Below are 27,223 nucleotides of genomic sequence, written 5' to 3' on the forward strand. Positions count from 1 at the left end.
TTAAACCCCCTATATGGTCTGACAAGGATTTGCATGCCATGGATATCAAAACAAGAAAAGTTTTAGCAATGTTTGGTATATTTCACATTCGAAGTAGCGTAGCAAGGCTGTATTAAAAGAGGAAAGATGGTGGGATGATTGAAAAGTGTAAAAGATTGTGTTAGAACCGAGGAGATGTCGTTGAAGGAGCATGTGGTTAGAGTGGGGAGGTGATGCTTAAGATTGTGGCCAATGAAGTGGAGGTATGTTAGACCAATGCTGATTATTTGAAACGTAGAGAAAGGGCAGAGGAACTGGCTAGGAAGAAAATGCATGGAAGGTTCTTCCAGGATATAGCAGAAGTGGCTGATGAAAGATCATGGCAATGGCTTAGAGCTGGATATCTGGCTAAGAGTACTGAAGTTTGTGCAGCACAAGAGCAGGCATTAGGAACATCAATCATACCAGTTATTATAGGTACCACAGGACTTATGAAGAAGAACCTGAAGTCCTATCTAACTAATATTCCTGGTGAACCAAGTGCAAAAGAGATTCAGACAATTGCACTTAAGGGAACATCGAGGATACTAAAAAGAGCTCTCGGTTGGTTTCAATAAAAAAGCGGGGCAATGTTGACAGCTGGTTTGGCTGCCCCATACCCAGCATTACAATCTTCAAAGGAAGAAAAAAAAAAATAAATAAAACATGATTGTTCAAAAAAGTGGTTCTAGGAGAGGAAGTTGCTGCAGAATGCCGAATTTGTGATAAGACCTCAGAGTCAATTGCACACCTTGCAGCAGGGTGTAGTGGACTGGCTCAGAGAGAGTACCACAAAAGACACGATCGCATGGGACTCCGGATATATTGGGAGGTGTGTAAGAAGTTTGGGGCGAAGTGTGCTGGAAAATGGTTTGAGGAGGTGCCTAATGAAGTGAGAATAAGTGAGGATGGCAAGGTAGAGGTATGGTGGGACAAAGGTGTCATAACAACCAAGCAATTCGAACATAATCGTCTGGATTTGGTCGTCATTGACAAACTCTAAAAAAACTTGCAGATTGTAGACTTCTCAGTACCCTGGGACAGGAATGTGAGACAGGAATGTGAGAGAGAAGGAGAACGAAAAATGGAGCAATTATGCTGCATTGGCCTTGGAGATATGGTGTATACACGGAGTTAAAACACAAATAATCCCGGTCGTAGTTGGTACACTAGGCGTAGTATCAAGTCGCCTGGAAGGACAATTGAAAAAACTACAAATCCCTGATGTTTTAGGTAGTCTTCAAACCTCTGCAATTATAGATACCACCAACATCCTTAGAAAAACCGTTGATCTTGGAAGCTCCTGGTTTGGAGCCGGGATCAAGGGAAATCCTCTTGAAATCAATCCCATTTCTTTCCAGAGAGACGTTGATAAACGAAATCAGAAGAAGAAGAAGAAGAAGAAGAAGAAGAAGAAGAATTATTATTATTATTATTATTATTATTATTTATTTATTTATTTATTTACTTACTTACTTACTAGGAGTTGTCACACAGGTCATCATCAAAGATTTCTCCTTGAGAACAACTTGTGGTGTTCCCTGGAGTCTAATTGACAACAAATCTCAACTTTAAGAAAATGAGATTTATTGTAAGGTAACTTTCATGAATAAATATTTTTTTTTGAATCACAAACAAATGATAGAAAACCAAATTTTACTTTTTTAATATTTTTCTTTATTTTATGACATTTTGTTCAAATCCATACTTATTTTTCTTTTATAAAAAAACGATAATAGCAAATTTTTCTTAAATTATGTTGGCTGCAGCGATTTTAATTGCTCAGCGTTTTGGTAACTTCTAGCGTTTTACATAAACTACCCGGGTAATCCAGACGATAGCGCAGTCCTTTTTCGGCATAAGTACGCTTCCAATTTACTGTTAATTCTAATACAGGTTGTTCCAAAAGTCTTGGCCACATTTTGACATTGAATATCTCAAAAAATATTATGGATATAAAAATGCATCTGGTATGTTCAAAAAGTTTGTAATTTTAAGTTTTTCATGAAATGTTCACAGATGTTCAATGTGAGCACCATTGGTCACATGACACACAAAAGCCGATAGTCCAATTTTTGTCAAATGCGTCCCAGCGTTGCGTTGTCAATGGTTGTAACAGCTTCTGTTATTCGGACCTTCAGCTCATCCATGTCTCTTAGAATGGGAGGTACATAGAGGAGTCCTTTCACAAATCCCACAAAAAAAAAAAAAAATCGCAGGGTGTGAGATCTGGAGATCTGGGAGGCCAGGGCAGGAGATTGTGATCATCTTACCCAGATCAGCTAATCCATCTGTCTGGCTGTGTTGTGATCAGAAACTGAGGCCCCAGTGTGGTGGCGCCCCACCCTGCTGGAAAATGAAGTCACCAGACTCTTTTTCACTCAATTTATTAACTTGAAATGTGCTCAAGACTTTTGGAACATCCTGTATACTTGTATATAAGTCGATCTTGTGTATAAGTCGATGTTTATTTTAAGACCCAAAATTGTATCATTTTACGTATTATTTGTGTATGGTGGGATTCTTCTACCGCTCCAGAAGATATCTCACTACTGATGCAATTCTCTATCTGTATAAAAGCCAAGTACGTCCAAGGATGGAATACTGTTGCCATATCTGGGCAGGAGCTGCTAAAAACAGCCTATCCTGTCTTGACAGAGTACAAAATAGACTTCATAGCTTAGTGGGGGATGCCCTTTTCTCTTCCCTGCAACCTCTCTCCCACAGAAGAGACGTTGCAAGCCTATCTTTGTTTTATCGTTATTTCCATGGAAAGTGCTCGTCTGAACTCCAATCTCTGGCCCCCCCCTCGCCAATCTTTTACAAAAAACACCCGTCTAGCTGAATCCACTGTCAAAAACTTTTCCCACTCTTTATCTATGCCTAAATCAAAACATAGATTCCATGAACAAAGCTTATTTCTTAGAAGTGCACGCCTGTGGAACTCTGTTCCGTCTGCCTGCTTCCCTCCTGACTACAACTTGGATGTCTTCAAGTCCAATGTAAACAAATTCCTGATGAACCGCCACCTTAAGTAGACGCTTTAAATATCCACACTAACATACTGTACTTAAAAATAACCCTTATCCCTGAGTGGCTTCCGGGCCTTGATAAGTGGTGACCACCTTGTAAAAAAAACAATAAAAAAAAAGTATAAGTCAACTGCACATTCTAGACAAGTGAAATGGTTTGTCTCCTGGCTCTTTCTTGCACAGATTTCCTTTTTGGTGTTTTCTTTTTGTAAACATATTATAAATTGTTTCTCAGCATCTGCGAACAATAATACAAGCATTTATGCAAGTATGATCTATTTGATTTTCATATATAGAACCAACCTGCTGCACACTTACATGCAACGAATGCAATGATATGCCATAGATTCCAGGCGCAGTTACTGTTTTATCCTCTTACTAAAAAAATCCATCGTATCACCACCGAATACATCATATCGAACAGACCTATAGGCACGTCTAGAGAGTGAACATTGTGAGAGCTATTCCAATTATTATTAAGCCTCCCACTGAAAACCGCGCATGTGCTTATATGCTGACAAGCACACTGCAGTGAGGTTCGGAAGGAGTGCAATTAATTACTAGGATTACTGGTATATACTGCGTACACAAACAAAATGGCGGTTTCTATGTTATGATCGAGCGCTGAGTCGCTCTTTAACAACATTTCCAAAAACGTTACCTATGTATAAGTCGACCCCCCCCAAATAACCTTAAAATCGTTTCCCAGAAATTTGACTTGTACACATGTATATACGGTATTTAAGTTTTAGTTATACCTATTTACTATGCCTCCCCACGGGACAGAGTTAGACACCAGGGTCGTTTTTTAACGTGGAGAAAAGGTACAAAAATAAAAATTGTCTCAGTCGTGAAGGATTTCTCCTCCACCGAAAGAGAACAAGAAATAGAAGTGCAGCATCTGAAGAACAGATGGTATTTATTTGCTCCCCCACCGAGCAAATTAGGCACAAGGCCGATTTTTAATGTGAGGAGTGAAGGGAGGGGGAAGGGGAAAAGGGGACCAGCTCCTGAGAGGTGGGAAATGGGAGCTGGTTAATGGGCAGGCATGTGGAGTTGCCCCCACATCTGGTCCTTGCTAGTCATAGCTAGTCATAGCTTGCAGCATCTGCCGGAACAGATGGTGTTTATTTGCTCCCCCACCGAGCAAATTAGGCACAAGGCCGATTTTTAATGTGAGGAGTGAAGGGAGGGGGAAGGGAAAAAGGGGGACCAGCTCCCGAGAGGTGGGAAATGGGAGCTGGTTAATGGTCAGGCATGTGGGGTTGCCCCCACATCTGGTCTTTGCTAGTCATAGCTAGTCATAGCTTGCAGCATCTGCCGGAACAGATACTACACTTTGATCCCGGCCCGAAGGCCAAGAAAAACAGGTTAGAAAAATATTGTAGCTTTCTTTTTCTATAAAACTAATTCTCATCGTCAGCTGTCAAATTAATAAATTTTTCTGTTGCTTCTGATGATGATAAAAATGATGACGATGATGATGATGATGATTTAAAAATTTTTTTTATTTATTCCATTTTCACCCCAAACAAAGCACAATGCAACTTTGAAAGGCAGACAGAGAGAGAGAGAAAGAGAGAGAAAGAGAGAGAGAAAGAGAAAGAGAGAGAAAGAAGAGAGAGAAAGAGAGAGAGAGAGAGAGAGACGGAGAAAAAGAGAAAGATATATTTTGTTGAAATCTGCTGCTGAAGAAGGCTCGAGGTTACATCGGCCGAAACATTATGAGAAGAAAAACCAAGATGAGAACGGCAGTCCAAATAATCAAAATTATCAATCCTTATCTCAAAAAATTCAGACTTCCAATCGTAATTATAGATCACTCGTACAATTACCTTGAATTCCATGCTGATTCTCGAAATTTCAATCGACGGATCGATCTCCGTTTCTGCATCGTATAATTTATAAGTAAGCCATTCATAGCCGCGAAGAGTCACTTTGGTCACACCTGGAAAAATACAAAAAAAATAAAAATAATGAAAAAAAAAAAAAAACCAAACAAACAACAAAAAAAAAACCAACTATACTACTATAAATTTTTTTTTTTATTGATAATTGTATTAAAAACCATTTTTCCTATTTATTGGTATTTATTTGCTTCCCCACAAAATTAAATGTGACATAAGGTCGTTTTTAATGTTGGGGGGGAGGGGGGGGGAAATCAGCTCCCGCCCACAAAAAAAGGCAAAAGGGGTATTCTGGTTGAGACCAAAAATAATAATTGGGTCAGTATAAAGGGTCCCCCCCCCCCCTTGACTAAAACAAATTAACTTAAATGTTGCATCAGAACAGATACTACACTTTGAAATATTAAATCCTTTATTCAGGCTAAAAAGTTCAACATGAACAAAAAACTAAGGCACAAGGCCAATTCAAAAGGGGGAAGAAGCGGGGGGGGGGCGGGGGGGCGTTGGTCATCCTTGTCACTCTAGAACAGTGGTTCTCAACCTTTTTTTTCACTCATGGACCCCTTTTCCTTTCTTTTTATCTTGGTGGACCCCTTCATAACTATTGGTCATAAGACAATCTATTTTTCGCTAATATAAATTATTATAATCAAAGAAATATTATATAATTAAGCTTTATTTTTAAATGAAAACTAATTTGATGCAAATAAAGTATTCTAAAACTATAATAATTATGATAATTTTCTTATGTTTTGCCTGTTAACCTCCAGAAATATTCCATAGACCTCTAGGGTCCATGTGGACCCCGGTTGAGAACCCCTGCTCTAGAACTAAACAAAAGTTTCTCTTAGCTAGTATCTTCACTTTGATCTTGGCCCGAAGGTAAAGAAAAACAGAAAAAAAGGCGAACCTTTTTCTATTTATTTAAAATAGAAATACAACTTTTATTATATATGGGTCGTGGAATTGCATTCATCTGCAAAAGATCTAGCTAATTTGCATATTCTTTTAAACATTCATTTTAATTAATTCCCTATTAGTTTTTTCGGTTTTCTTATGGGATGATCATCTTTAGTTAACTATTACGTGTAATTATATTCATGCAGATATTCTACATGATTTATACTTGTGTAATATTTGCGTAAAAAGGTTATAGTAAACACAAAACTCTTTCTATATATATTTATGTATGCGGATATATATTTGTTTAAAAAATTTTGCCTACCAAACTCCTCTGTCAGTTTTTGGTCTACAGACATGAAACTTCATATATAAGGTATGCGAAACCTTATATTTGGGTTTTAGCCGGGGAAAATTAGTGCAAAATTGTGAAAATTAAAAAATGGAGTTTGCCAGGTGAAGGCTGAACGGCGGCATTACGAATATGCATGCGTAACGTAATAGCTATTGGTGCATGTTTAAATTTTTAGCTTTGCAGCAAACATGTCTTTGCTCAGGCATTAATATAAAAGAAAAAAGTAAATCATAAACTAAATGTCTTGGATTCGATTCTCAAAGGTGGCACATGAGTCATTTTTTTAAAAAACTTTTTAAATCCTTACTATATATTGGGTTCAATATAATAATAAATACGATATTTGCATTAATTAAAATATCATATTTAAGCGTATTTTATGACCGGGTAATGCCGGGCGGCTTGCTAATATGATAAATTATGAGGTGCCTTCAATAAGTTTCCAGACTTTTTTTTTTGTACAGACATCTAAAATTGTCGTAGACTTTTGAAAATTCAGTATGTTATTGCTATACATCTTATGAGATGACTGACCAATTTTTATGATTTCATTCAGATTTTAATGAACAGCTACAGCAGGAATTGGAATCCACCTTAATAAAGCTCAATTGTCATGGCTGGTGAATTTCAAAAATGCAATCTGGACGTGAGGGCACTTTAGAAGAACGATATGCAATAAAATTCTATTTTAAACTTGGAAAAATGTCACAGAAACGGATGGAATCGTTCAGACTGCTTTGGGACCATCTTGCATGAATCGAGCGTCAGTTTTTGAGTGGCATAAGAGATTCAAGGAAGGCAGGGAGTCTGTAAGGGATGATGAGAGGTGTGGGAGGAGTAAGGAAGTTAGAACATCAGAGTTAATTGTCCAAATAAAGAATTTCATGGATAGGGACCATCGTGTGTCTATGGAGACAATAAGTGCACAGTTTGATGTCAGTGTGGGAACTGTACACACACGGAAGATTTGCATGAATGCACCAATCAACAATTCCATTCTTGTCACAGACTATTTGACCAAAATTGGCATCAAGAGAGTTCTTCATCCTCTCTATAGTTCAGACCTTGCTCCCTGTAACTTTTGGTTATTCCCTAAGCTCAAGGAAAACCTTAGAATCTGTCGTTATGAGATGATGAGACGAAAGAGGCTGTGACACAATGGTTATTGATATGCTCACACAAGAGGACTTCCATGGGGCTTTCCAGAAGTTGTTGGAATGGTACAACAAGTGTGTTGCAGCCGGAGGAGATTACTTCGAAAGGGACTAGAGTTTCATATGTGTACTATTAAAAAGTGCCACACAAAAAAAGTCTGGAAACTTATTAAAGGCACTTCATAAATCTGACTGGACAATATTTACTGTGAACTTTGTGTTTGGCATTCTTCTGGTTTGCCTGCAGAGGCAGTTAAATATAAAAAAAAAAATAAAAAGACAAAATATGTTAAGAATGATTTTCTAAATAATAAAGTTATTATTTCAACATGATCAGTAAATTGCCAAAAATCATTTAGAAAGCCATTCTTAACACGAAGAGGAAGGGCTTTAACTAATCAGTACTTTCACATAACAATTTAATAAATCTATAAAGATGAGAACGTGTGTGTGTGTGTGTGAGGACACTTCTCAACCTATATACTCAAAGAATTTTTTGATCTGCAGACTTGAAATGTCGTATATAGGGTATTCAGATATGTGGAAAACTTTAATCGGTTTTCATACGGACAAAAGTTCTGCTAAGGAGTCAAAATTGAAAAGTTGGTACGTGGGGGGGGGGCGTCATTTGATTTTTATCTGTTTGTCGGCTGTTTCATGAAGGCACATTTTATTAGTGCGCCATTTTAATTACAAATGATCGGAAATGTAGGATCAACAAGGGCAGACAAATCGACTCTGAAAAAAAAAAAGCTTTCCATCGTTGAAAAATCCTTTGAAGTTACCATTTTTATAGGTTTTCGGGGCACTGAAAACTAAAATACCGTTTATGAACATAATTTTACGAAAAATGAAAACTCACACGTTGCCCCACCCCCACCCCCCCAACAAAAATTCTGTGTTTACAATTGGGGGTCGTAAAATTTGATTTTCTTAAAAAAAAATAATAATAATAATAAATAAATACTTGATCAATTTACGTGATTTTTGGAATATGACATCTTCGTGCGATGACAGATAACGTACATTTTAAATATTTTTCTTGAAAAAAAAATTTTTTTTTATGGATCCGAATGTAAGACAAGCACCCCCTCCAAATGTCAAATGGAATTGAAACCCAGAAAATTCAAAGACGATAATTAAAGAATAATCATTCCTCACCACCAATAAAAAACACGAAATTAGCCTTAGTAAAATCAGGTATTACGCCTTCGCAACGAATGAACGAACAAAAGGTATTGTGAACGAATTGATAAAATCCGGAATTTGAGAATTTTTCATTGAATTGAATTGTATTAATCAAGCACTGTCGATCCTTAATCTTCTTACGCGGGAAAATGGTCGGAAACAAAGCGCAGTTCCATTAGTGGAATTGAACCAATTATTTCCACCCTGAAAATAAATGTTTATTTTCCAATCATACAATTTTTATTTATTTATTTATTTATTTTGCAGGATTTGTCTAAAAAGTAACGGGACTGATGTTACAAAGAATTTCTTCCAATTTCGACAAGACTGCAGCAAAAAAAAAAAAAAAAAAATGGCCACATCCACACATTAAGCTTGACTTTGTGTAACTTCCGGCCCTCATGGGAAATCACATTTAATTTTTGCTAAAAAAATATAATGACGAATTACTTAAGGTTTCTAACCAGTCATGGCTGAAGGAACGAAAACAATCTACCGTCATATGGATTAAATAAAGGGTTGTATTAGAAATTCTGTATAGATTTCTGAGTTTGAAAAGATGCACCCGGAGTTAGTCAGGTGCTAGACTGGTCGTAACATCTGAATGACATTGGTAACAGAACGGGTAGTAGCAGCAGACACTGTATAACACATATGCAAATGAGCGAGCCAATGAGCAAAGTAACGTCACAGTGGAGGAAGAGAAGGGAAAGAAAAAAAGAGAGAGAAAAATATGCACCAAGTGGCGAAAACCGGAAAATGCGGGTGCCGACGTGAAATGGACGTGTGGCCATGTGGCGATGTTCGACTCGGCAGAGTTTTGTTAAATGTATGGCGGCTTAAGACTTTTAAAACAATATGCGATGTTGGAAAATGCGTTATTAGAAAGCACCGTTTGTTTTCCTTTGCGACTGTCTCAGATACAATGTGTTGGGTCCGAGAGTTAAAAATGTACCGGCACCATTAAAATATAACGCCACCGTCGAAGAAAAATAACAACACTGTTAACATGTAACAACACCGTTACAATGTAACGACACCGTTAAATTGTAAGGACACAATTGAAGAAAAATAACAACTACGTTAAAATGTAACGACACAATTGCAGAAAAATAACAACTACGTTAAAATGTAACGACACAATTGCAAAAAATAACAAATACGTTAAAATGTAATGTCAGAGTTGAATTGTAACGACGCCACCGAAGAAAAATAACAACTACGTTAAAATGTAACAACATCGTTAAAAAAATAACAAGTACATTAAAATGTAACGACACCGTTGATAAAAATTATGTTAAAATGTAATGACACTGTTAACGTGCAACAACACTGTTAGAATGTAATGACATCGTTAAAGAAAAATAACAACTACGTTAAAATGTAACGACACCGTTAGAATGCAACGACACCGTTGACAAAAATAATAACTACGTTAAAATGTAATGACATTGTTAAAGTGTAACGACAAGGTAAGAATGTAACGTCTCCGTTAAAGAAAAATAACTATGCTAAAATGTAACGACACTGTTAAAATGTAACAACACCGTCGAAGAAAAATAGCAACTACGTTAAAATGTAACGACACCGTTAAAATGTAACGACATCGTTGAAGAAAAATAACTACTATGTTGAAATGTAACGACACGGTTGAAGAAATATAATAACTACATTAAAATGTAACGACATCGCTGAAATGTAACGACACCGTTAAAATATAACGACACCGCTGAAATATAACGACACTGCTTAAATGTAACGACACCGCTGAAATGTAACGACACCGCTGAAATGTAACGACACTGTTGAAGAAAAATAACAACTACATTAAAATGTAACGACATCGTTGAAATGTAACGACACCGTTAAAATGTAACGACACAGTTAAAGAAAAATTACAACTACATTTATATGTAACGATATCGTTGAAATGTAACGACACCGTTGAAGAAAAATAACAACTACATTAAAATGTAACGACATCGTTGAAATGTAACGACACCGTTGAAAAAGAGTAATAACACCAACATAAGATTAGTAGTCTAAAAAATACAAATTATCTCCAAAATTCTGAAAACAAAACAAAAAACAAAAACAAAAAAAAAAAAACAACCAAAGGATAAAATAGAAATCATTCACCTAATGGAGTAGACTAAATGAATTACCGGGAGAGCTGCGACTGTATTCACTACAACGTCGAAAAAAATGATATATTATCATCTACATATGGAAATTTTGGAAGGAAGGGTCTCAAACACGACAATAGTAGAAAGAATCCACCAGCGGCAAAGGAGAGGGAGGTTGTGCTATATAAAGACCACACCTGGGACTACATAGAAGATGAAGTCCCTCATCGACCACAGCTTCACCTAAAATGGTACAAGAACATTCGACTGTATTCCAGCCGCAATAAGAATATAAGGAGAGTGTCCCCTAACACTTTCAAGAAACATCTGGACATCTGTCTGGAAAAGATATCTGACCAGCCGCCAACATCAGACTACCCTAATCCCAACCTCAATCGTCTAGTAGACTGGACCTCTGTAGGAAGTGCGCAGTCTGAGTGCAATGGATCTCAGCTTTGTCAATAAGCAATGGAATAAAACAAACAAACAAACAAACAAACAAACAAACGTCTTTAAAAACATAATTACTAAGGTTATTTGAGAAATTTTCTAACAGCAAATAATCTATATATCTATAAAAGTGAACGTGTCTGTGTGTCTGTCTGTGTACATTTTCCTTCGCAATAACTCTGTCAATTTTAAGTCTACAGACTCGAAATTTGATATACAGGATACTGAGATTGGGGAAAATCTACATGATCGGTTTTCGGCCAGAAATTTGTCGATTAAAGGGTCAAAGTTTAACGATTTGACTTTTGAGAACTCTACCAAACTCCTCCGACAATTTGGAGTCTAAACACTTGAAATTTTAGATATAGGTTTCTTGGACATGGATTTAATTAATAACTCGATTTGAGCCCAAAACAATAAATTTAAAGGGGTCATAATAGGGGTCAAAGTTAAAAAAATTGACTGTTTTTTTTTTTTTTTGCTCAGCATACACCTCCAAACACCCGGGGAACGCCGGGAACCCATGCTAGTGTTTTATAATTTGGATGAAATTGCATATATTTAGCAACTAAACACTCACTTTTCATAGGTTGATTTTTAGACATTAAGATTTTTATTATCCAATGTTTTCCCTAATGGTTTTCATTGGCCGCCATTTTGGTTTTCTCTTCAGACACTCAACAAATAATGTGCATGTGCATAAAAAAACCAAAAATCAAAGTGTTTTGTGCAAAAAAAAAAAAAAAATATCAAAAAGAGTTTAATAAAAAGTAAGTAGTGCTAGGGTAAGGTTAGGAGGTCAGTGTTTACAGAAAATTGTTAAATACTGAAAGAATGTTCAGCAAAATTGATATTTTTTTTTTTTGCATAGGCATCACCACTTCACAAGGTCAAGAGGCCACTCGAGGATAAGGGTTAAAGAGTGTACAGTAGAAATTGGACAATAAAGTAATGGAAATTCGGTAAATTTGTTAACTTATATGGAACGGCTCATCAAGAACTTGTTTACGTTAGACTTGAAGACAACCATATTGTAGTCAGCTGGAAGGCAGGAAAACGGAAGACAATTCCATAGGCGTGCAGTTCTCTTTTTCTGTTGTTCTTGGCCTTCAGGCCGAGATCAAAGTGTAGTATCTGTTCTTCAGATGCTGCACTTAAGATAATTTGTACCAGTCAATGGAGAAGAAACCCTCTATACTGGGACAATTATTATTTTTGGTCACAACCAGAGTGTCCCCTTTTTACCCTACTTTTAGGGGAGATGGTTTGACCCCACATTAAAAAACGGCCTTGTGTCACATTTTGCTTAGGTGGGAAAGCAAATAAATACCATAAATGGAAAAGAGGTTTGCCTTTTTTCTGTTGTTCTTGGCCTTCGGGCCGGGATCGAGGTGCAGTGTCTGTTCTGATAAGTACTTCTAGCAGGCTCTTATACGTACCTGATCCTTAGACGGTTCTTATCTTTAATGAGTGTACAGTAGTTAATGGGAAAATGTCGTAGTAATCGTTAATAGTGGAAATTTGGTAAATTAGATAACTGAAGGGGAACGGCTCATCAAGAATTTGTTTATGTTGGACTTGAAGACGACCATATTGTGGTCAACTGGAAAGCAGGAAAAAAGTAACAGAGTTCCACAAGCGTGCTGTTCTAAGAAAGAAACTTTGTTCATGGAATTTAAGCACCGATAAAGAGTTGGTGAGATTACTGATAGTGGTTTCAGCTAGACAGGTGTTTTTTGTGAAAGTCAAGCAAAGGGGGGGGCATAGATTGGAGCTCAGACGAGCACTTGCCTGACAGGCAGCTAAATCGCACCCCCACACAATAGAGGTCCCTAGATGTAAAAGATCTTTCTACTCCAGTAGTTTCTTCCCCAGAACCGCTAGACTCTGGAATTCCATTCCAGGTCCCTGCTTCCCCAACTGTACTGACATGCAGAAGTTCAAATGTAACGTGAACCGACATCTTGCTGCCCAAATCCAAACATAGTACCCCAGTAGTTGTTGCCCCTGATAGTAGCCCCTTACACCAAAGTGGCAATGCGCCTTGTTTGAGGTGAAAATGTAATAAAAAAAAAATAAATAAAAAAATATATATCGATTAAGCAGAGACATGCTCACAACGTGTCTTTTGTGAGAAAGAGGTTGCAGGGAAGAGAAAAAAACGATGAGACATTGTGAGAACAGAAGTCCAAAGAACCGAAATACTCCGACTAACCAATCCTTATCTTAAAAATTCAGAAACTAAAAAGGGTTAATATGCCGTAAAACAAAATCACCGAACTAAATCCATGGGTAGGTGGCATTTTCGTGGGTGGAGGGAGGAGGGTGTGTTACCCTGTGTAAACACACGCTATTTCTAATTTGCACGCATCACTGATTTTTTTTTTTACTTGACATAAGAACAACAAAGCCGCAAAAATGTCTTGAGAGCATCATGGGAAAATTGCAGAGCATCATGGGAAAATTGTGGGGTTTTCATGCTTCAGTTCATAAAAATGTTGTACATGTCATGTTTTTTTTTATCAAACGAATTAGGAACAAATTTTACTACTTGAAATTTTTTTGAAAATGTATTTTCTATTAACTTTTAACTTTCCATTTTAAAACTCACAAGCAATATGAACTGGAACAAATACATTGAGGACATTGCAAAGGCTGCTGCAAAGAAGGTGGGTTCCCTCTATCATGCTAAAAGATTACTCACACCTGAGAGTATCCTGTACCTCTACAAGACAACCATTCGCCCATGCCTGGAGTATTGTTGCCAGATCTGAGCTGGTGCATCTATCACTCGTCTCTCCCTCTTGGATAGGGTCCAAAAAAGAGTTTTCAATCTAATATATCCCACTTTGTCAACTAGGCTCCAACCCCTGTTCCATCGCCGAAAGGTTGCATCTCTGTGCCTATTTTACAAATATTTTAATGGAATGTGTTCTGATGAACTTGTTGCACTTGTGCCCCCCTCGACATACATATCCATGACAGACCCGCTTAGCAACAAAATCACACCCCTTCACTATTGAGGTCCCTAAATGCCAGAAAGCTTTCTACTCTAATAGTTTTACCCTCGAACGGCTAAACTTTGGAATTCCCTTCCTGCTACCTGCTTCCATAACTGTACTGATATGCAGAAGTTTAAATGTAATGTAAACCAACATCTTGTTAATCTTTCCTAAGCATGGTCCCAAATAGTAGCCCCTTACGTCAAAGTGGCGATGTGCCTTGTTGGAGGTGAAAATGAGTAAAAAAACCTAAAGAACTCAGAATATAAATATATTATTTGTTCCAAAACTTAAAAATTATGTTGGACAAGATCATTTGTTCCAAAGTCTAAAACTAAATATCCACAAGCCATTTGTTCCAAAATCTAAAATATGTTGCACAAGATTATTTGTTCCAAAACCTAAAAAATGTTGCACAAGATTATTTGTTCCAAAGTCTAAAAATAAATGTTACACAAGGTTATTTGTTCCAAAATCTAAAATATGTTGCACAAGATTATTTGTTCCAAAACCTAAAAAATGTTGCACAAGATTATTTGTTCCAAAGTCTAAAAATAAATGTTACACAAGGTTATTTGTTCCAAAATCTAAAATATGTTGCACAAGATTATTTGTTCCAAAACCTAAAAAATGTTGCACAAGATTAATTGTTCCAAAGTTTAAAAATAAATGTTACACAAGGTTATTTGTTCCCAAATCTAAAATATGTTGCACAAGATTATTTGTTCCAAAACCTAAAAAATGTTGCACAAGATTATTTGTTCCAAAGTCTAAAAAAAAAATGTTACACAAGGTTATTTGTTCCAAAATCTAAAATATGTTGCACAAGATTATTTGTTCCAAAACCTAAAAAATATTGCACAAGATTATTTGTTCCAAAGTCTAAAAATAAATGTTACACAAGGTTATTTGTTCCAAAATCTAAAATATGTTGCACAAGATTATTTGTTCCAAAACCTAAAAAATGTTGCACAAGATTATTTGTTCCAAAGTCTAAAAATAAATGTTACACAAGGTTATTTGTTCCAAAATCTAAAATATGTTGCACAAGATTATTTGTTCCAAAACCTAAAAAATGTTGCACAAGATTATTTGTTCTCAAAATTTCAAAAACAACAGAAATATGCCAAACTTCTAAAGAATTTTACCTTCTTTTTCACAGAACTGTCCTTCCAGATCGGTGCCGAAACATTCACATGTCACGTAGTAGTAGTGGTTGACGCAGGTACTGTTGTACTGGCACGGATTTTCTTCATTGCACGTATTTTGACAGCCCCGCGTCACATTTTGTTGTTTGTCAATTTTAACGCCTACATATTTTCCAGCAGAATTTTCGTATTTCAAATCCTTCATACAACCAATGAAGGATTCGTATTCAAAGTCAACAGGCGTATCGATACCTGTAATTGGAAAAGAGCAAAGAAAAGCCATAAGACCACATACTAGCAATCAGGTATAAACAAATCTTCTGAAAACATAAATAGATGAAATCTATCATATAAAATTATCTAGTCAGATTTTCAAAGTTAGACCTTGTAACTTTTTACACACATCTTTTTTTGGGGGGAAACCGCTATACCAATAAAGTTATTATGTTTTAGAGTTATTCATCTAGTTTTTTTTTTTTTTCTTTTTGATCAACTTATTTTTTTAATTTTGGCCAGTGTAGCCCTAAAAAGTAAGCAATATAACCCCCCCCCCCCCATCGTTCAAAAGGTTTAGAAAACCATGATTTAAACTTTTGATTTTTAACTTTTGAAATGCCCCATGTAAAAATGGAACGAACTTGAACTGGAACGAAACAAAATTTTGTGAATGAATTATTTTCATAATTTAATACAAAACTTTACTTTTGTTTCAAGAACTTTTCACGGTTTTCGATCCAGGTTATTATATGCCTGATGCCACCATTTTCTATTTGTCTCATAACAAAGTATTAAAAAGTCTTTCCAATTACAACATAATAATACAAGTTTAACTGCAAAACGTTCCTCATTTAAATCCATTATATAAATCTCACCTGTCTGTTAGTGTGTATGTATGTTTGAATCTCTTATTAAAACTTTCGACACACACGCGATCAACACTGACAAAATTGGTATCGTTTGAAAGCTCAGTCTCTCGGCCGACAAATATCCAAAAATTGACCAAAAACATTAATTTCTTCACCTTCAACTGGGTTGTTTTCTATAAAGAGATGTCGCTTTTTTTCATTGACATTTTCACAAGTTGTCGTCTCCTTTCAATTGACTAGCCTTAATTTCAATACTCGTGATTTCTGGTTCCGCCATGGATGCATCAGCTAAGACGTTACGTTTTTTTTTTTTGCTCCCTCTTTTCCTCCTCCTTTGCGTTACTGGTCCGAGCCTGCCTGCTTGTCTACTACCATTTTTTTTTTTTTTGGGGGGGGTCCTTACTACACCACCTCGACATACCTGGGCAACGCCAGGTACCCCCGCTAGTCTTTAATATAAAGTACAAACATAGTTTGTATATATGCCTCGCTACAACTTGAAAAATACTAAACAAAACCCTGTAAAGTTGATATTTTTTTTTAAATCGGTGTTGCTGTGGGAAAACTAATATCTAAAATTTAGAAAAAAGTAAAGGTTCGTTATTTGGGGATCAAGTGACCATTTATATAATTCAATCGTCACCGTTTTAGTACTGACCAGCTTCAACGTTGCTTAGCTTCCGTAATCTTAATATTGTGGCGATGGGACAAACGTTAGAGCGCATTCTTTTGCGGACTGTTATCCTCATCTTCGTGGTTGTTATGGTTTCACTATGTTTCGGCCAACTCATCCTCTGGCCTTCTTCAGGTGGTTAACCACGATGGAATAGGAATGCTGAGTCTCTTAACTGTATCCTCAGTAATTACTGCCTTCCATAGTTGTCGTCTCAATATATTTTGATCAACTAATCCTCTGGCCTGCTTTGGGTAGGATTGAAACCGCTATCTTTAGACAATATTCACCTGGCACTGTAGAGACTATATACCTTTATTCACTGAGCCATGAGCCCTGAAGGATCACATGAAGAAGGACGGAGGATGAGTTGGCCGAAATGTATGGAGCAACAACAATCATAAAGATGAGGAAAACAATCCACAAAAAATAAAAAATGGATACACAATAATCAAAGAATCTGAAAGTTTTGTGAAACAAATGCCATTTCATGGCGTTTTTTTTTTTTGCAAAAGAACACAAGTGAAATCACAACGCCTACTTAAAGAAAAACGCGGCTTTCAGCTGCCGGTTGATAATATCTGGGGCAAAGTTAAGAGGCCGATAATTTTGATGTGAACATTTTGCTCGGAAGAATTATGCAAACAGTCAATAAAGATAACTTCCATGATAAAGAATCTTAAAAAAAAAAAAAAGGTTGGTAAGAAAGGTCAAAGTTTATTGCAACAGGATATGTTTGTACAGCGTGTCCCAAAAGAAGCTGACGGATTTTAAATTTGATTAAATTCCTCAATATTTAAGTTATGCTTATCAATTTTCATATGTAGGTAGATGAGCCTCTCAGTGTTTTTTGAGATATAGTAAGATATTATAGTTTACTTATTCTAATTTTATTTATACAACTTAATCTAGGGTATGTTTTTCACAAGGTCTGATTTTAGTTATGAAAAATGATGTTACTCAAATGTCCACCATTTTCATTTTCACACTCTTGTGCTCTCTGCGGGGCATTGTCTAGCACATCAGTTAATGTTTCAGGGCTTATGGCCCTGATTTCCTCCTCTATATTGTTTTTAAGGACATTTGTTATGGCTGGTTTTATTGCATTGGGAGTAGGGGAATTTCTTGTGTTGAAGTTTCGTGGAAATTCTCTTTGAGTTTCTGATATTGACTCATTCAACCGAAAATACGACTCTACAATAAATATCGGCTCCTCGGTAGTGTAACGACTGATGATGACCTTGGAAGGGTTGCTCTAGATGATCTGAGAAAAATAAAAGAAAAATATAAAAAATTAAGAAAGTTATGAATTTTTTTTTAACCATCAGCTTCTTTTGGGACACGCTGTACATAAAATTGATTCTAATTATTGAAAGGTGCCATTTTTTATCCTTTTGCGGATGAAGCACACTTTTTGGGGGGCGAGGGAGATGTGTCTCAAGAAAAAGAACACATTTTTTTAGTGAAATATGTAGCTCATTGGATAGTGACGTCTCCTGCTTTCTTCTTTTTTTTTTTTTTCTATTTCCCATTATTCTTAAGCTGTTTTCCTTGGCGTTTCTCAGGTGCTGATCCAATTCTACCCCAATATTTAAAAGTTTTCGTAAAACGAAAATAAACAAAATAGCATACAAGTCTATTTTTTTTTATTACATTTTCACCCCAAACAAAGCACATTGTCACTTTGGTGTAGGGGGCTACTATCAGGGGCAACAACTACTGGGGTTTGGAATTTGGGCAGCAAGATGTTGGTTCACGTTGCACTTGAACTTCTGCATGTCAGTACAGTTGGGGAAGTAGTGGCCTGGAATGGAATTTCAGAGTCTAGCGGTTCTGGGGAAGAAATTACTGGAGTAGAAATATCTTTTACATCTAGGGATCTCTACTGTGTGGGGGTGGGATTTAGCTGTCTGTCGGGTTTGTTAAGGGTGTCTATGCCGTGGGGGTACAAGTGTCTGCAGTTCACCAGAGCATTTACCATTAAAATACTTGTAGAACAGGCAGAGGGATGCAACGTTTCGTCAATGTGACAGAGGCTGAAGGTTAGATGCCAGTTCAGGGCCTATCAGATTTGCGACTCTCTTTTGAACCTTGTCTAGGAGCGAGAGACTAGTAGCAGATACACCAGCCCAAATGTGACAACAATGCTCCATACATGTTCTTATAGAGGTACAGGATACTTTTGGGTGTTAGTATCTTTCTAGTACGGTAGAGAGAGCCTACCTTCTTCGCAGCGGCCCTGGCAACGCTTTCAATGTAATTGATCCAACTCATGTTTCCTGTGAACGTTAGGCCAAGCAGTTTGAAAGATGTACTCTCAGATAAAAAGTCACTGGCCATTGCTATTGGTGGCAGAGAAGGTTTCTTGTAATTATTGAAGGAAACCAATTTAGTCTTGGCAGCATTGAATGTGACCATCCATTTTTGTCCCCATTCCACTACAGATTGGAGGTCATCCTCTAGTGTTTTTGCCATTTCTTTAGATATATGTTCATTTGTTTTCCTGTCATGCCTGTTATAGAGTGTGCTGTCATTAGCATATATACTCATCTCAGAGGCAATTTTGTCGGGGAGGTCATTAATAAATATTAGGAACAATAGAGGTCCAAGGATAGACCCCTGAGGCACTCCCGCATTTATATCATATTGTTTAGATGTACGACCGTTGAGGACAACCTGAATTTTTCTCTTATACAAGTCTATTGGAAACGATAAAAAAAACATAATAGTTTATTTTTTGTTGCATTCAATAACTTTTACTGCCATAATATTTACGTACTTAAAATATGCTTAAATATGATAGTTTCATATTTATTATTATAGAGCCGATTCCCTTTGATTATTATATTGTACCCAATATACAGTGCCGTTAAAAAGACAGTTCTCACTTGTAATTTTTTCAAAAAACGCAAATTTAAGCTAATTGAATGTAACTGTTTAAATAACCTCATTTGATTTTCTTTTTATTCCTCTATAATTTTACCTGTTCATATTTGACTTTTAATTGAAGTATCCTAGTGTTCACGTCCATTTAAAAAATTAACTTCAAATCCAGAAGGAAAAAGAAACTCCACAGCAACAAATCAGCTTAAAATATTTACCTTTTAACCTTTCTAATAGTACTTATTGTTGTTCCTAAGATATAAAACGTAACATTTAGTCCATATACCTCTAGTCTCTCTTAGTGATCGTCAGGAGCTCATTAATCTCCACCTTTCTGGTTTATCCAATCGAGAAATCGGTTGCAGATTGAAATGTGATGAGAAAACGGTACAATGACTGCAAATGCACCAAAACACCGGCAGCGTTGCTGATGTCTCTAAATCTGGTTGTCCTAGAGTTACTTCTTACAGGGAAGACAATGCTATCAAGATCAGCAACCTCAGAAACAGATTTGAAATGGATCCCCAAATCCAACAACAGTGTAAACTTATTAATAAGTGTCTTCTTTCTACAGTTAAGAACAGATTTAAGGAATTTAATTTGCCAGACTGTTCCAAGACGCAAGCGAATGATTTCTGTAAAAATGGTCTCTTTCTATTGTCAAGAACAGATTAAAGGAATTTAATTTTTGGGGATATGTTGCAAGATGCAAGCCAATGATTTCTGCATAGAACAGAAAGCGCCGTCTGGACTTCGTCAGATGCAATGAAGATCATGACTCTTCATATTGGTCGAAAGTGATTTTTAGTGACGAAAGCAAGTTCAGTAGGCGAGACACTGATGGTAGGCAGTACGTCTGTTGAAGGAAGGACGAAGAATTTAATCCTAGGTGCACAATTTCAATGCTGCAAAGTGGTGGAGGTTCAGTTTTGGTGTGGGGTGTTATTAGTAGAGCTATGACAACAGCATATTCTTTTAATTGTATTGACTCTCGAGTGTGTATCCGTTGAAGTCTTACATGCTTTTATATAGAGTGATGTGGTTCTCGGGTGATTAACTGTGTCTTTGTCAGATATATACTCGAGAGTCAAAATAATGAAAAAAATATGCTGTTGTCATAGCCCTAGTTATTAGGGCCAATAGTCTAGGGCCTATAGGTCGCTTCCAAGGTCGAATTAATTCGACCAACTACAATAATATATTGACTGGGCATTTTCTACCCTACTTTGACCGGAATTTGGATGATAATCCCATCTTCATGCAGGATAATGCTCCCATTCACACAGCTGGCAATGTCAAGAGGTTCCTTGAAGATCATGATATTTCATGTTTGGATTGGCCTGCACAATCTCCAGATCTCAATCCTATCAAAAACGTATAGCATTACATCAAGCAACAACTATACAATAATAACGTTTGGAGAGTAAATGCAGTGGATGTGTTATCGGCAGCTCCAGTAACTCTTGCTTTTCCTTTTTTGTCCCTCAGTCCTCATTACAATGAGTGATTTTTCTGACAAAGGGTGAAGAAAAAGCTTCCCAGGTCGGTAGTACTTCATGAACAGTAGTCTGAGATGTCGAAAATTTTTCTGTCACTAGTAAGGGTGCTGGAGGTAAATGTTTCGTCTGGGCTGACGTTATCCGCCTGATAGTCAGGGACCCGAACCTTAGATTAACCACTAAGGAGGCTGTCCTATTAGCAGGTGCAAAGTACTGGGGCTGCTGTATTTGCCATTTGGTAAATGGATTCTGGACCATGCAGTAGTCTCTGGTGGGGCCTCTCGATGCCATAATAGTGGGTAATTGTTACGGCTTTACCTTATCATGTGCTACAAAAAAAAAAATTCTCCTGTCCTTTTCTCTCTTACTTTCCCTCTCTATCCTGCTCTAATCAAGTATGTCGATCTGTTCCACAAATCCCAAAGCCTCAACATGAAATATCTCCAGAGAAAAAACTCGAATAAACCTAGAATCGAATCCCATCTTCCAACGTAGACCCCTACTACCATGTTTCCTTCTCCAACATCAAGGGTCTATGTTCCAACTTTCCAGAGGTTGAAACCCAATTACAGGAGACGATACCAGACATATTGTTTCTAAGCGAAACTGGAATAAGGCCGACCACTTCCCTAGATGAGTTCATAATTAACGGCTACTCTAACTTAACATCTAAATCTGACCCCCAAGATCGCCATGGGCATGGAATATGTGCCTACATTAAAGATGGCTTCCCGTGTGGCAGGGATTTCTCTAGAGAAGATCCTAATTTACCTTATATATGCTTCTGGGTTGCACTTGCTTACACCACTGCATTTATATTTGCCCTCTATCGGCCCCATAACAGCAGAGTTACTGTCTTTAAGAGTATATCTGAGAAAATAGACCACATCCTGTCTGCACATCCCTCGGCTAACATTCACATCTGTGGTGACTTCAACGTCGATAACATGGAATGGCTGACCCATTCAAATAAGACAGATGATGAGGGGAGGTTCTGTCATGATTTTGCCATTGCTTATGACCTCACTCAGATTGTTCGCAAGCCCACCCGTGTGCCCGATACTACAGGTCAGTATGCAAGCCTTCCAGACCTTTTTCTCTCCACTTCCGCTGAGCTATGTTCATGTTCCATTCTTTCTCCTCTAGGATCCTCCGACCACTCCGTCGTATCAGTTAAGATAAAAATGAAATGTAATAAGTCCCCAGACGTACCCTTCCACCGTACTGTATACCGATACTCCATGGCTGACTGGGATAGCTTCCGTACATTCATATCTGATCTACTGCTGTATTCCATGTTTAAAAAGGATGTGTCCTCTATGGTATTAGATCTGACCGAATGGTTAATTGTAGGCATAGACCGATTTATACCATCAAAAAAATTCCAACAAAAACCTAACAGCCAGCCATGGTTCTCCCCAGAATGTGCTGCTGCCATCGCGCACAGAAATCACTTTTTCCATAGCTACCAACATAATAGATGCACTGAGACTAAAGCTGCTTTCAGGACTGCCAGCAACCACTGTCAAAGAGTAATAAAAAATGCAAGAGAGCTATATGCCCAGTCCGTTAAATCCAAAGTAGCTGATCAGCGGCTTGGTCCCACCAGTTTTGGCAAATAACAAATAGGATCCTGAACAGAAGTGTGCATTCTATCCCAACCATTATCAATGGACTTGAGGTCATCTCGTCAGCATCAGACAAGGCCAAACTATTTGCCAAGAACTTTGCAGCTTATTCTACCCTATGCGACGAAGGCCATCAACTCCCTATATTTCCCCCTATAACACAGAACATGCTAGGTAACATATTTGTGCATGAGGTCGCCAAGCTAATCAAGAACCTTGATTCCAGTAAAGCAACTGGCCCTGACAGCATTTCAATTATAGTGTTAAAAAAGCTTCAACCAGAACTTGCTCCCATACTTACGAAACTGTTTAAGCGTTGCCTTAAGGAGAAGTGCTTTCCAACACCCTGGAAAACCTCATCAGTATGCCCTGTATTTAAGAATTCAGGTGATAAGTCATCTCCTTCTCAGTACAGACCAATAAGTCTCCTGTGTGTTATGAGTAAGTTGCTGGAATCCATATTAAATAGAGAAATAGTCAACCACCTCAGCAGAAATAACCTTCTTAGTGACACACAATATGGTTTCCGTTCTGCAAGATCTACCGCAGATGTGCTAACGGTTATATCTCATAGGATTAGCGAATCTCTTGACAAAGGCTTCCTTTCTAGGGTAATTGCTCTTGACATATCAAAGGCCTTCAACAAGGTATGGCATAAAGGCCTACTTCACAAGATTTCCAGCTACGGTATAACTGGAAATGTTAATCATTTCTCTCTGATAGGCTCATAAGAGTAATGGTCGATGGACAAAAATCAGAAACCATCTAAGGCAACACATCAAAGGCTGTAAATGACAAAGTTCTCTCTGATTCTCTCTCCTCTGATCTCGAGCGCGTGGTTCAGTGGGGGAAGTCGTGGCTGGTTACCTTTACTACATCTAAAACCAAGCTCCTGTCTTTACATCATCAACGCTCTGATCCCCATCTGGCATCACTTGAAATGGATGGCTCTTGTCTAGGAGAAGCCCCATGTGTTGACAAGCTTCTGGGATTGACCTTTATTCCTGATCTGAAATGGAACACGTACATCAAGTCTGTTGCCAGGGTCGCTGGAAAGATGGTGGGATCCTTCTACCGCTCCTGATGCAATTCTCTATCTGTATAAAAGCCAAGTACGCCCAACGATGGAATACTGCTGCCATATCTGGACAGGAGCTGCTAAAAACAGTCTATCCTGCCTTGACAGAGTACAAAATAGACTTTGTGGCTTAGTGGGGGATGCCATTTTCTCTTCCCTGCAACCTCTCTCCCACAGAAGAGACGTTGCAAGCCTGTCTTTGTTTTACCGTTATTTCCATGGCAGGTGCTAGTCTGAGCTCCAATCTCTTGTCCCCCTTGCCAATCTTTTACGAAAAACACCCGTCTAGCTGAAACCACTGTCAAAAGTTTTCCCCACTCTTTATCTGTGCCTAAATCAAGACGTGGATTCCATGAACAAAGCTTGTTTCTTAGAACTGCATGCCTGTGGAACTCTGTTCTGTCTGCCCGCTTCCCACCTGACTACAACCTGGATATCTTCAAGTCCAACGTAAACAAATTCCTGATGAACCGCCCTCTTAAGTAGACACTTTTATTAAATCCCCACACTAATGTACTGTACATGCAATAACCCTTATCCCTGAGTGGCTTCCGGGCCTTGATAGTGGTGATCACCTTGTAAAAAAAAAAAAAAAAAAAATTTTTTAATCTGGAAAAACTTTGGACAAAAATTAAAGAAAAGTGGGATGCCCTTTCACCGGAATATTGCCGCAGACTAATTCAAGGAATGGTCCAAAATTTGCAGGCTGTCAAATTGCAGAGGGACTGTACAACTAAATATTAACTAGTTCATTGTGTTGCTGTTGTATTTGTGTTGCACTAACGTTCAAAAGTTACATTTAAATAACAATTTTCCATTTTGCAGAGTTTCTTTTTGCCTTCTTCATTTGAAGTTCATTTTTTAAATCGACGTCAAATATGATAAAATTATATTATTAAGTGCAGACTTTCGTTTTGACGACACTGTATAATTTAACTGAGCATTCTCTACCCTACCACAGCATATTTATTATTATAGAGCCAATTCTCTCTTGATTATTATATTGTACCTAATATATACTAGCGATTTCAAAAGTTAAAAAAGAAAAATTTGATTTGGATGCCATCAACTAGAATCGAAACCATAACGTGTCACTCTCCAGGCTTATCAGTTACTGCCCAGTCCATATGCTTATAAAAACTTTTAAAAAATAAAAATTAAAAAAAGATATCGAACTCACAACTACACAATCGGCAGTCTAGCAGACTGTCTGGCATTGCCTGAGCATAAGATACGCTTAAATATGATATTTTAATTTATGCAGATTTCATATTTATTATCATAGGGCCAAGTCTCTATTGATTATTATATTGTACCCAATTTCAAAAGTAAAAAAAAATATGACTTGGGTGCCATCAGCTAGAATTGAAACTGAAACATTTTGCTCTCCAGCGTTATTTGTTAGCGTCTGATCTAAATCCATATGCATATAACAAAAAAAAAAAGACCTTGTCTAATATATAAACGGCTATATGTCTGTCTGTCTGTCCGTCTCCATATTTTCAAACTCTATCTCCTCTGAAACTAAAAGTGGCAGAGCAGCGCTAGGAGCCTCAAATGATTGGATTTTTTATGAATCATTCTGGTTAGAATAGTTTTTAAGGGGTCAAAATTGAAAAAAAATCGTTAGACATTTTGTACAATCATCTTAGTTTATTTTTAATTAGTTCATAAATGTGTCACGTTGGTACAGTGGTAACGTCACCAGCTTTGAACGCTGCAGTTTCAGTTCCGACCCTAACTGATGGCACCCAAATACGTTTTTTTTTCTTACTTTTGAAATCATGACTCTATAATAATAATAATAATAATAATAATAATAATAATAATAATAATAATATATGAAATCTGGACAAATTAAAGTATCATATTTAAGCGTATTTTACGACTGGGCGCCCCTCCCTCACAAACTAGGTAAAGATATAAAAGTATATTTGTGCTTGCATAAAAATAAGACTTTTAGTGTATTTGCGCCAGCCAATTTCCAAGTTTTTTCAATTTTCACCCCTAGTAGCTCAACATTAATCAGAAGTGACTTTTTCAGGGCATTCATTGTCAAGCCCAAAATATCAGCTGACATGATATTGTAAATAAACACGGATGGAATTTGATGAACGACATTATCATTATTATTTTGTAGTTTATAGGCAAATTATTCTTCGTAAAATATAATATTCAACAAAGAATTGATTCTATAATAATACATATGCAATCTGCATGAATTAAAATATCATGTTTAAGCGTTTTGTACAACCGGGCAAAGCCATGCTGCCAACTAGTCAGATATTAAAAAACAAAGTAAGTAAAGTGGTTGAACATAGTTAAGGAAGATTAGCAACTATACCAAAGTGTAGAAAATGGCACCACTGTTTTCCAAGGTTTACTTAACCTTTCCATTTTTTAGTGTTATTTCAACCCAAACAATGCACAGCTTTTTTTTTTCTGCCAATGCTGTGATGACTCTTACAAGTTTGAGAAATAATAATATATTACTTTGGTCTGAGTATAAGGTCAGAAAATCAATATTTACCAAGAGTCCAGTTCTTTGTGAGGATGTTTGCAATTGGCTTGTTTCAAGAATTCCTTACGACTGGATTTTATCCTAGGAAAAATTGGTTGGAGTCATAAATAGATGAAAGGTTGCCCCAAAATAGCATTTCTTCTCAGGACTGATTTGATAACTGAAGTGTCCTCTCATGATAACGACCATTATGAAAACAACAAAACAAAACTGCATACGTACCCCCGTAATATATCACAGATGTAAGATCACTCCATTTTAAAAGAATGCCCTCAGTTGTCGGTTTCGGGAAGTAAAGTCATCTAACGACACGGCATTCCTTCTCAGGACTGATTTAATAACTGAAGTTATGATGCTACTAGCGTCTATTTATAGTCGTTGTGGGTGGAACTTCTACAATGGAACTTTCTGGAGCCTTCAGAAAAAGAATACTTTTCCGTTCTATATTTTAGAACTCTCCAGAAACACTTTAAAAAAATCTTTTAATTTTCTAATTGTAATGTAATGCATTTTAATAGTAAAAGTTTTATATCATTATATATTATATAAAATATTTTATATTATATATCTAATATTATATTATATAAAATATCTTATATAATATATTTTATATTACATAATATATAATATATTATATATGTTATATTATCTATTATAATATTAATTTCATATTATTATTTATATCTATATATCTTTATATTTCATATTTATATCTATTTTATATTATATTATATTGTTTTTATTATTATTGATGTAAGAAATTGTAATTTCTTCGCATTTTAAAAAGGAAAAATG

The 27,223-nt window shown here is 36.8% G+C and overlaps 1 protein-coding gene across 1 annotated transcript in view; it reads right to left on the reverse strand.

The window, feature by feature from the left end:
- Nucleotides 1-27,223, reverse strand: part of LOC145261042 (axotactin-like) — a 482,064-nt gene that overhangs the window by 302,163 nt on the left and 152,678 nt on the right. Inside the window, exons 4-5 of the mRNA XM_080119191.1 lie at nucleotides 15,281-15,532; nucleotides 4,886-4,998 (exon numbers count right to left, since the gene is read on the reverse strand). Of these exons, the coding sequence (XP_079975317.1) occupies nucleotides 4,886-4,998; nucleotides 15,281-15,532 (365 nt within the window). The remainder of the gene's footprint in view (nucleotides 1-4,885; nucleotides 4,999-15,280; nucleotides 15,533-27,223) is intronic.

The sequence above is a fragment of the Euprymna scolopes genome, chromosome 37, assembly GCF_053919585.1.
Source record: "Euprymna scolopes isolate OS-2025 chromosome 37, ASM5391958v1, whole genome shotgun sequence".
NCBI classification, from domain to species: domain Eukaryota; kingdom Metazoa; phylum Mollusca; class Cephalopoda; order Sepiida; family Sepiolidae; genus Euprymna; species Euprymna scolopes.